We start from the raw sequence: 11324 nt of genomic DNA, 5'->3' as shown, positions 1-11324 counted from the left end.
GAAGGAGTCCTGAACTGAGCAGCGATGTGACCGACAGGCTGATGAGAAGGGACTCCTCCAGCTGACCACAGCCCAGGCAGCAGTCAGCTCAGAGCAGGTACCCACAAACCAGAGTAATTGCAAAAGAGGCACTACTGCATGCGGCCCAGGCTGCTGTGGATTAAGACATCAAAAACACTGTTGGTCAGTAAATATTAGACAGTGTAATGCTGGTTATATGCCAACTGGTGAACAGTGATAGGGAAGGAGCAGCTCAGGTTCTCTGGATTTTCAGATGCTGGAAGGCTGTGCACCACAATACAGTGGCTATCTGATCAGTATAAATCATAGAATGGTCTGGGTTGGAAGGGACCTTAAAGACCATCTAGTTCCAATCCCCCTGCCATGGGCAGGGACACCTTCCACTAGACCAAGTTGCTCAAAGCCCCATCCAACCTGGCCTTGAACACTGCCAAGGATGGGGCATCCACAACTTCTCTGGGCAACCTGCACCAGTGCATCACCACTCTCACGCTAAAGAACTTCTTCCTTACATCTAATCTAAATCGACTGTCTTTCAGTTTAAAGCCATTACCCCTTACCCTATCACTACATGCCCTTGTAAAAAGTCCCTCCCCATCTTTCCTGTAGGCCCCCTTTAGGTACTGGAAGGCTGCTATAAGGTCTCCCCAGAGCCTTCTCTTCTCCAGGCTGTACAACCCCAACTCTCTCAGCCTGTCTTCATAGGGGAGGTGCTCCAGCCCTCTGAGCATCTTCACGACCCTCCTCTGGACTTGCTCCAACAGGTCCATGTCCTTCTTATGTTGGGGGCCTCAAAGCTGAACACAGGTCCATGTTTTATTGCCTGCTACACTGCATATAGGAACCTGGTGTCCCAACTGAAGCAGCCAAGAATCCAGAGCTAGCCAGAGAAACAGACCTTGGAAAAAAAGCCAAAACCAGTGTCTATGAAGCTCTGAAGGGGCTTCACAAAACCTCAGAGTTAGCAGGTCATAAAAGTAATATAAAAAAAAAAAGAAGGAAAAAAACCCCTGAAATTTAGTTGGACAAACAGGCAGAGTAAAAAAGTTAATTGAAAAGATTTATTGCTTAAAACTGTCTCTGGTTATGTGAACGGCTAGGAGGAGGTTCCCACCAGATCAGTCCACCAGCTCGTCTCTCACCAGCACAGGGAATCGCTTGCCTCCTTCACAGAGCTGCGTGTAAATCGCCCGATACAGCTGAGCTGCAGAGGCCTCTGGGTAGAGCCTGGACTCCAGGACAGGCAGGAGTTCTGCCATCATGACCTGGGCAGGAGCAAAGGAGACATGTCACCAGAGCCAGCTTGCACTTTTAGGATTCCATGAAGTGAAGTGGCTGCATAACAAGTGAAATCTAACCAGAGCAGTATGACTAATAACATGCTAATCAATAGACAGGTACTTTCTTTTGTCATATTTAACAACCGCAGAGCTGTTCATCCTCTGCTCATGAAGTACACTAGCAGCCACCCAGTGTTCCTAAAGCAGTGAGATAAATGGCAGCGCTTTTCCTCTGCTGCAGAGATGGCCCAGTGTTCGGATGAGATCAGCATCCTGCAAGAAGCTGAAGCTGATGGTGATTCAGGAGCTCTGCAACCACACAGTGAAGCACTTACTCATGTAACAGTAAGTTCAACCCTTCACTCACAACTGTTCTGGCACCTCCCAGTTGGGCCACATTAATCCAACACAGATAGTCAAGTGGCCAACGCCAGCCCAAACAGAACAAAGCTGCATGCCTCCCCAGCAGCACAGGCTACAGGGGATGCTAAAGCTGTCCAACATTCCCTGGCCTGGCCTCTGGTTTATTAAGCCTAGTTTGTGCTCTCAGTTCATGCTCTCAAACAACCCACTGGCCTGTTGCAGCATAATTAACAGCACAAAGCTCTGGGATTATGACTGTAACTGACAACTTGGACACAGGTGAACTCCCAATCAAAAGACAAAAGTTAGCCTTTAGTGCTCCACTCTTGAGTTAATGCTCAGAAAGACATTTTGCCTGGGATTGTTTGTTTGTTGTTTTTTTTTCAGCTGGCATCAGCTAATGAAGTCTGAGCAGTCTGCACATTAAAAACCACACAGCCTACTGTACACACTGCCTTCCCAGGAGAAGGGTGGACAACGAACTGCATGTCAGTCACCTCCCTCAAAGCATTTTTCAGTGGTGGAAACAAAGGAAGACCCAAACAGAATAGAATATAGGGCATCTGCAGGGGGGGGGCCCTTTCCTGTTCTCCATAAATCTCTGCACAGGGACAGGGAAACAAGACATAGTTGCTACTCTTTGGGAAGAGTTAAGAGCTGCAGACATGAAAGCTACCTAAGGGGAAAGTTGGCACATGAAGGAGTGCTGCACTGCTCCACTTCCTAAGAGAAAGCCCCTTCTCTTCCATCTGCCTGGTCCACTTCTGATGCGTAAGAATAGAGGAAACAGGCCTTCACCATCAAAGACAGGCTAATTCCTACCAGGACTTTCTATGATTCTTGGCATTCCTCCATAGGAAGGCAATGGACAGGCTTGACCCAGAAATACAGACATCCTTTCCCAGGGTATTTATCTTGTACCAAGTATATTCCCTTCACCTGCCCCCAAGAATTTCACCTATCTCGCACTCTCTGCACAGAGGTGCCTCAGATACTCAGAGCTCACCCAGCAGAAAGCACCTATTTAGATATATGTGCAGAGGAAATTGAGTCAGTCAAGGAAGCATCAGGCAGCAGGCTTTGGTCACTGCTTCATTTTGGGCAGATAAAAATCGAAAACCTCACAATCCATAATTCAGGATTATAGCACTAAAGTCCCATTTGAAGACAGGCAGCAATGTATCTTCAGCCAGAGGGAGGAATGCTGCCAGTTATGAGTAACTCTTCCCTGGCTTACAAAAAATGGCTTTTCCAAAGCCTCTATCATTCAGGTCGACAGCAAAGGTTAGGTCAAAGGAGTAGATGTGACTTCACAGATCTTCTCTGCCCTTTGCTGCTGTTGGTCAAGAAGAACAAATGATCCCTGTGCAGCAAGCACTCTGCTCAGGCTGATGGAGAGACTGACCTCCAGGCAGTCTCAGAACAGTAAAGTCAAGATTAGCAGCACCATGGTTTGAGACTTAAAAGAAAAGGAATAGACAGCTGAGGAACTCACTAGCTGGAGGTCACACAGGAGAGAATGAGAGTGAGTGCCCTAATGGGACTGTAAAGGGCTGCCAAAACGGGTCTCCAGGCACTAGCATCAACATCTCCCACTGCCAAATTCTTTCAGAGTAGCTTAAAAAAAAAAAAAGAGTCTTATCAGGAGAGGGTCAGACATTTAAAGGTCTCTGCTCTGGCCCTAACAAAAAAAGTAAGTCCATTCATCTACAAAGTAAGCGAGGCACTGATGGGAATTGGACACGAGGTATAAACATAGAAACCTCACTGGGAGAGCTTGCTGTGCTGTTACTTGCCCATCAAGACCCTGTATGCCAGCTGTTTCCCCACAACTGTCCTTTTCTTCCCCTACCCCAGCAGCACTAACACTTTTAAAGGCTTACCTTTTGTAAGGCAATTTCTTGGTGCAGCATTGACACTTGCAGCTTCAAGGCAAACAGGTCCCTCAGCTCCTGGAAACTGGAGTAACAAAGGAGAGGCACAGCCAGGATGCCTGCACTGTCACACATCTGTCCCCTCGGAGGAACACAGGCTGGAGAGCAGCTTCCTATGTCCCCAGCGCAGTCTGGGCGCAGCCTCATCTGGGACTCCATAGCTGCCAGGGTGGAAGAATTTGCAGGAGGCAGGAACATACAAGTTAAATCTGTACTTGCAGAATTTGTGATCTACTTACTGTACCTAGAAATGAATGACTAATGACACTGTATTAGTCAAGGTAAGCTCCTCACACATGGCACAATGAGGACATCTTAAGCTATGGCATACAGTCTCACCCACCTCTCAACAGCTCCCTCACCAGCCCTCCTGAATTGCACCAGTTAAAAGTCTCAAGCCTCTCCTGAACACAGATGGGTGGCAAACAGATACCATGGCTTGCTTTGCCATCAGAGAATTTTACATGCTACATTACCATTAAGAATAGCCAGAAGAAAAATTATGTTGGTCCACAGTGTTCTGTGCACAGCTGGCCACATTCATACCTGACTACAAAAACAGGGACTGGCTCACCTGCTTGCAGAAGCTGTAGCTTACGCAGGCACTGGGAAACTGTGGTTTGCAAACCCTCCAGGGTTAGAAGGCTTTCATACTCTCTTTCCAGAGTGGGATGGTCTAGAAGAGAAGCAGAGGAAAACCAGCAGGCATGAGCATACTGAAACCGTCCCCCCCAAATACCAGTTTCTAGAGTGGCCTTGGGTTCACCAGCCCTCATTTGAGGCAGAGAATGCTCCTGTCCCTCATGTCCAGCATGTGCCAAGAATACAAGACACATGAAACTGAAGCCCACTGAAATCATCCTTATTCCACTTTCTGCCCATTCCACCCCCCTTTTTTTCTCCTTACCTGCAGGCTCAGCTTCCACATACTGGCTCAGAAGGGAGGGGACATCCTGGAGGACCTTTAATTCCTCCTCTATCTCTGCAGGACTGAAGGCCAGCATTGTTGAACAAAACTCAAACAGCAGCAGCTTAAGGAAGGTTTCACACCACCAGCTCTGTGTGCTACCCCAAGCCCTGGGCCAGGCTAGCTGGGATCAGGGGAAGAGGCAGACAGCAAGCAGCCTGTGAAGGGGCATTGCAGGGGAAGGCGAGGACAGCACAGCTGTGTATGGCATGTTTGCCTTGTGGCCCTGTTTGTCTGGATCAAAAGTTTTATGACTGCTCAAGAGCTGCACTATGAAAAAACCACTTCCTAGAGACTCCTGTTATTGGAGACATAACTCTCTCTAGATGGGAGCACGCTGCAGAGTGATTGCACCCAGTGCCTGCTGTACTGCACTACGTGCTTGTTGGAAGGGGGTGGTGATCTGAGAAAGGATACAGTGGTCTGGATCCTCTCTATAAAACGGTTCCTTGCAGCTGCTGCATCTGCACTTGTTTGGCAGAGACGACACCTCTCCCATGCCCTGAAAATTGAAAAGGGGCAGGATGTGGAGGAGTTATGCTCCATTGTACCCATGGGACAGCTGTGACACACCTATACGGCATATCAGCACTTCAAATACAAGCATCTTCCTCACCCCTCTCTTTTACAGGTTATTTACTAGCCATTCCCCCCTCATTTTTGACAGCTGGTATTACATCAACAAGGACACCCTGCAGAAAGCATTAGACACTGTAAACCACCTATGTTATTTCTCTCAACTTGTTTTGAGGGAAGGATTTACAGCCGTCAGAAGAGAGACAACACATTTCTATAAGCAGAATGTGAACCTGCAGCACATCACTAATTCTGTTGTAGCACCCTACTTATGTTTTTATCCTATAGGAAACAACAAATCTTCCCTTCCTTTCTTCAGGGGCAAGTTGTTTGCATTTCTGTACATTTACTCTGTTAGCAAATGTGTACAAAGAGAAGAGCAGACAGGAAAAATTCTCACCCTAGCTTTTACCACAGTGATTCCTTCATATGCCAAACCTCCTCAAGACTCTCCTTTAATCCTTTGACAAAGCGGTATGTTTGACAAGAAGCATGACAGCAGCGTGTCAGTATCAGGGACACAAAACATAGAAGTTTAAGGACAGTACCATGAGTAAGCTGGCCAGGATGTTTTATCAGACTCCAGTTTTTAAAAGAAAGTGTTACACAAATAATAGCGCTACCAGCGCTACCATTTCACTTACAGAGTTCGACATCCCCACCAATGCACAGTCCCCATAATATCCTTTAAGTAAGGACTGCTTTAAAGAGCCAGTACATCTCAGTAAGTCTCCCAAAACCTGCCACAGTAAGTGAGAACCATCAGGAGGAAGCTTAAAATAGTTATGCAGTGCAGTCTAACCCGAGTGTGCATGTGTCTTCTCTCCATACAAATGGATCTTATAAATAGTGATAGAAACTGCAGTTTTCAGAAACAGATTATACAGAGAAATAGCAAGGTTAATGGAACAGAAAAGAACAGAAGCTACCAGACAAGACGCATTCCTTCTATAAGGGATCTTTAGAGCAAAGGTTATTTTCAATCTGTCACTGAGTTGAAAGTAATAGTGAAGAGTGTAAAATTACACAGAGTGATTAGGATGCCAAAAGGCTCAATTTGCAAGTGAAAATTAAGGGAATCAGGTCTTTACAACTCACTGAAAGGCAACTAACAAATTGGTGTCTGATAAACGACAGTTTCCAAGAGGAGGAGGAATTCTTGAGAGTAGCACAAGGAGCTATAGCTAGATTTAAGAGAGGGTTTAAGGTTAATATCTGGACAAACCTCATAATGAGAAATCTGCTGAATTATGGCAAGATTCCTCAACGTAAATGGTGGAAAACCCTTCCAGAGGGCTGGAGGATGGACTAGAGCACCGAGTTCACCAGAAACCCAACCACTGGCACCATCAGTGTGGTAACATTTTAACCGGCTCTAAGAGAGTTCATCACCAGGAATCAGCCTCAAACAGAGCCACAGTGCTTCCAGGCTAGAGAGGTGCCCCAGCAGAGCAGTTCAGGTCAGCAACTGGCTGGGAAACTCTTTCATTGCACAGGCTATACAGGCACCCACCCCACGGGGCTTCCTGCCTTCAACAAGTATAGGTATCAGCAGAGACTTCTGCAGGACTGTTAAACCTATGATTAAAGCATTCCAGTACCTTTACAACTCAGGGATTAACAGGGATTAGCACTGTGAAAACAAAAGTAACACTAGTGGCTAGAATAACATGAAACACATATCCTCAGAAACAACCTTGCAGAGGCATGCTGTATTGGACCACTCCTCTTGCTCCGAGTTCAGGCCCCACACACTGTGGGGTCAGTGCCTCCCCATGGCCCACAAACCAGCCAGGTCTCCCCCATCTGATCCTTCCTCACAGCCCTTAAGCAGAGGGTAGCTCTGGACTGGACTGATCAGGCTGGGCTTACCTGGAATTCCTGGAATAGGCTTTCCTGTAGGGAAGGGGTAGCTTCAGTTGGCATCTGCAAAACAAGAGAAGCATCAATCTTGACGGCTGGAAAGCAGCGGAGCCTTGTCTTCAAGCAGGGAAAATAACATTTTGCCTAAATTTATAATTAATTTAGCTGTAATGGAAGATGTCAGCAACCCTGGAGATTGAATCCACCACTGCCTTCAGCCTGTCCTCAAGGAAGGAGGATCAGTCTGCTCATTCATTTCCACAAGCGTCACTGAGCTGACTTGGGAGAGCTCCTGTGTCCTACCACCAGCCAGCAGAGGTTCATCCAAGGTGAGAAGCTGGGAGCAAAGCCCTGACAAGGCAGAATACAGACATGGAAACAACATCTTCAAGTAAGCTGATCAATATGGATGTGAGCATAAGCAGATCTCCCCGACTCTGTTGCCATACCTGAGCATGACAAGGCAGCTTTGCCTAGCGCCATATCACACTCAAAGAAATGGGAAAGGGACATTTCAGCTTCCACTGGGAATATGCATCTTAACCCCAAAGTAGAATAATCCCTAATTTGTTATTGCAAAAACATGTGGGTTGGCAGTTATAGCTAGAGTCACATGTAGACTATGAACGCATGACCACAGTTGGGATTTTAAGTAAATAAACTTTTGAATCCAGATTCCTGTTCCCCCAGCAACTGCCACTCAGTGTCCTGTGTCCGTTCCAACACCACATGAACAGTGATAATTTCCTCCCTGCACAAACACAAGAGTTGAGTTGTGGCAGCTGAGAACTATTTTTCAAAAATTTTCAGGGACAGGCACATATCAGATCTGAACTTCACTGTTTCTTTAAAGCAAAGCATACACAGAAAAGAATATAGTAATTATTTAAACAAGACAGACTGGTCAGAATGCAAGCCACTTTTCCACTTTTTTATTCTATAAAAGAATATAGAAATTATTTAAACAAGACAGACTGGTCTGAATGCAAGCCACTTTTCCACAGAGAATCCCAGTAACATCCACTTCATAATTCTTTGTACACCAAACAGTTGAAACAACTGCATTCTAGTCAATACTGATTTGTGTAGTTACACGGGCAGTATCTTACAGGTTAAAGGGGATAGTATTAAACCCAGATGCTATCTCTCCAAACAGCACTGGGGGGGGGGGGAGGGGGCGGGGAGGGAGAGGGAGGGAGAGGGAGAGGGGGGGAGAGAGAGAGAGAGAGAGAATTCATGCATTATGTATTACCGTGTTTAAAAAAAATAATAATAAATCAATAAGCTATAATAGAAAGTGCACTCAGAGGAAAACTAAGGCTCAAGAAAGCTCTACAGAGATAGCTTTCCAAAACAGTCACAGGTGGCTATGAAATATCAAATGTCTTAATTAAAAGACTTTCAAAGTCCCAGCCATCCAAGAGTAAGCCCTTAAAATTAAAACACTTACTCAATCACAATAAAGGCTTTTAAACTCTAAAGGATCCTTCCTCTTGAGAAGGAACTGAGGAGCAGTGAAACCAAGCTGGGTCCTACAGAGCAGTAGAAGAGACCAGGCTTTGCAGATGTGCTAGTCAATGTCAAGCACAAGACAGACCTGCCCATCTCTCAGCACTTACCCCTTTTCCTGCAGGGTGACCGTCCGAGGTGAGGTGCTCCTTCCCAATGCACCTTCAGTTGTAGGGTCCTCCTTTTTGCTGGACTCTCCCAGGAAACCACAACTTTTCTTCCCTCCATCAGATAACCGCTTGCCAGCGGCTACAGAGTTCTTTCCCCCAGCTGAATCCCCTACGGAAAAGCTTTGTTGCTCATTCACGGCAGATCTGGACAAGCCAGGTATCTTCTGGGGTTCAGCTGGAGCAGGGACCTCTCTGTCACTGGCACAGATTACTGTCCTATGACTCCTCCCTTGTTTGCAAGCCACCCCTTTTGAGGAGCTCTTCCCAGCTGTCCTGGAACCTTGAGAAACACATCTGGCTGGGGCTTTCCTTTGCAGTTTTTTCACATCTGGGTCAGTCCTGTAAGGGGCTCTTAGCTGGTATGGAGAGGGCTTCTTCAAAGAGGCAGGCTTTTTGCTTACAGCTCTCACCTTTGTGTTCTCAGGAACATCCTCAACAAGTACAGGCACTTGCTGCTCTTCTGCATTCTTGGGAGTAGGTCCCTCACCTGCAGATTTCTCTCCTGTAGCTCCCTGAGCCTCTAATGGACTTTTCGAGATGCTTTTCCTAACTTTCAGTGCCTTCTCTAAGGCCCTGTTCAGCAACTCCAGCTCCTCCAGCTCCTTGGGCGAAGGCCTGTTCTCTGCAAGAGAAAAAGGTGTATCAGAAGGTCCAAACCTGGACCTTCCCCATTTGCCTCTACACTAATTTGCTCTTCCAGGTGCCACAGAAGGAAACGCAACCCACTGAATGGTGTAGCGGGCATTTTGGCCACACTCCTCCCACAGCAACTACAAAGGACGTAGGCAGGCTTGCCAAAAGCCTTGAAGCCCAGCATGAATGCAAGTCACAGGAGGAGACAGTTCTCCCAAGTCAACCACCCCTTCATCAACAACTGACAATCACCACATCCCGGTCAGGCCCGCAGACACTTCATCACTGGCCTTGGTGACTGTGGCATGACTCCACACTAACACCGAGGAGGAAAGCGGGAGGAAAAAGGTAGAGAGGTGGAGACGGGGCTTCAAGTCGGCGCAGAGCACTGGAAGGACTTGTAACACCGAAGCTGGCTCAACCCCAGTCAGGCCCAGGGCCCGTGTGACAGGAGGAGACACCAGGCCGGGAGGGAAGCGCTCACCACGTCCGCTGCTGGAGCCGGCCTCTGGCTGCGACTGCTCGTCTTCCTCACTGCCCCTGCGGTGGGAAGAAACGTAGGGCCAAGGGCCAGCGTTACTGTGCACCGAGGGCTTCAGCTTCCCCCCACAGCCCGTGGGGTCTCCGACACGGCTGCGGGGACACAAGCGCCCGCCCTGCCGGCACCAGGAACCCCGGATCCCCACCCGAGGCCGCCCGGGCTCCACCGCCTACCCTCCCGGCCCAGATTCGGGGCAGGGCCACCCGGGGGAGCCCGCAGGGCGGGGGTCGGGCCTGGCCCGGCGCGGGGCCCCACTCACCAGCCCCGCAGGAGGGCCCGGCTCCGCGCCGCCCATTGCTCCAGCTCCCGCCGCCGCTCCGCGCCTTCGCCCAGCGCCGCCGCCAGCGCCGCCGCCACCCTGCAAGGCCCAGCGCCATCAGCAACACACCGGCCGCCCCGTCCCGTCCACCCCCGCCGCCGCCGCCCCGCTCTCACCGCCGGCCGCAGCCCGCAGGCAGCATGGGCCGCGTTGCTCCGGCCCGGTCCGGGCGAAACCCGCTAAACCCAGTGCCGGCACTCGCGTTCCTTATCGCCCTGCCAGGACCTGCGGGGCGGGGCGTGTCCCTGCGTGCGGCCGGGAGGGCGCTGAGGAGAAGGGCGCTGAGGAGAAGGGCGCTGAGGAGAAGGGCGCTGAGGAGAAGGGCGCTGAGGAGAAGGGCGCTGAGGAGAAGGGCGCTGAGGAGAAGGGCGCTGAGGAGAAGGGCGCTGGGTCCGGTTGCGGGGAGCCGCGGTGGAGCCCCCGCTCCGCCCGCAGACCCGGGCCGTGAGGGCTTCTGTGCTTGCCCAGAGGCGGGCGGCTGGGTGCCGGAGATTCCCCGGGTCAAGCGGGGCCCGGGGAGGCCGTTTTTTCCTCAGATGGGTTCAGCGCTTCCCTCTCCTCCTGGGCCGCGCCTCTCTGAGGGCAGCCGGCCGACCTCTGGAGGGGGGCTAAAAAAGCGCTCGCAGAGTAGACCCGTCCCAGCAGCTTCTTTTATCTGCTCTCTCCTGAGCGTCAGAGCATAAACGAGATTTTATTTCTCTCGGATTTCGCTGTGGCTGGCCGTTGAGGTGGAGCCACCTTACAACACGCAGTGGTCAGCCCACCCGTCGCTGTGGGAACTGGAGCCCCCCGAGAGCTGCTGCACAAGGCCCACAGCGGCTGGAGATTAAAGTTCGACCATCACAGGTGCTGTGCTTCAGCCTGCTCTGTGTCCTGCCCGCGGACGGGGTCCTTGCGGGGATCCCCAGGTGTGCTGGGCTAGCGCAGGGAGAGCAGAAGGGCTAACAGTCCAGCACCCCGGTACAGACATCACACTCTGCTTCTGCTGCCTTTGGTTTGCATCAGCAAAGAGGCAAATCTGTGGTTTTTTTGTTTGAGGGAGGAATCTGCCTTGTTCTGTGCCTGTGGAAGCTGCCTAGTCATAACACAATCTCTGTTGATAGCTGAATGCTGCTGGGATCTTGTCAGGAATACAGCTATTGTTGTGG

The 11324-nt window shown here is 49.8% G+C and overlaps 1 protein-coding gene across 1 annotated transcript; it reads right to left on the bottom strand.

The window, feature by feature from the left end:
- Positions 1–1068: 1068 nt before the first annotated feature.
- TEDC2 (tubulin epsilon and delta complex 2) lies at positions 1069–10339 on the bottom strand. The gene is made up of 10 exons (XM_049791791.1): positions 10293–10339; positions 10117–10215; positions 9801–9856; positions 8624–9305; positions 7014–7067; positions 4983–5067; positions 4506–4614; positions 4173–4274; positions 3548–3759; positions 1069–1286 (listed from the first exon to the last, which is right to left on the bottom strand). The coding sequence occupies exons 1-10, from the start codon at positions 10316–10318 to the stop codon at positions 1140–1142; spliced, it is 1572 nt and encodes a 523-aa protein (XP_049647748.1). The 5' UTR covers positions 10319–10339; the 3' UTR covers positions 1069–1139.
- Between the last annotated feature and the right edge of the window lie 985 nt (positions 10340–11324).

Source organism: Accipiter gentilis, chromosome 33 (genome assembly GCF_929443795.1).
Source record: "Accipiter gentilis chromosome 33, bAccGen1.1, whole genome shotgun sequence".
Lineage (NCBI taxonomy): Eukaryota > Metazoa > Chordata > Aves > Accipitriformes > Accipitridae > Astur > Astur gentilis.
Note: the sequence above shows the minus strand (reverse complement) of the source record. Positions and strands in the feature narration are given on the sequence as shown.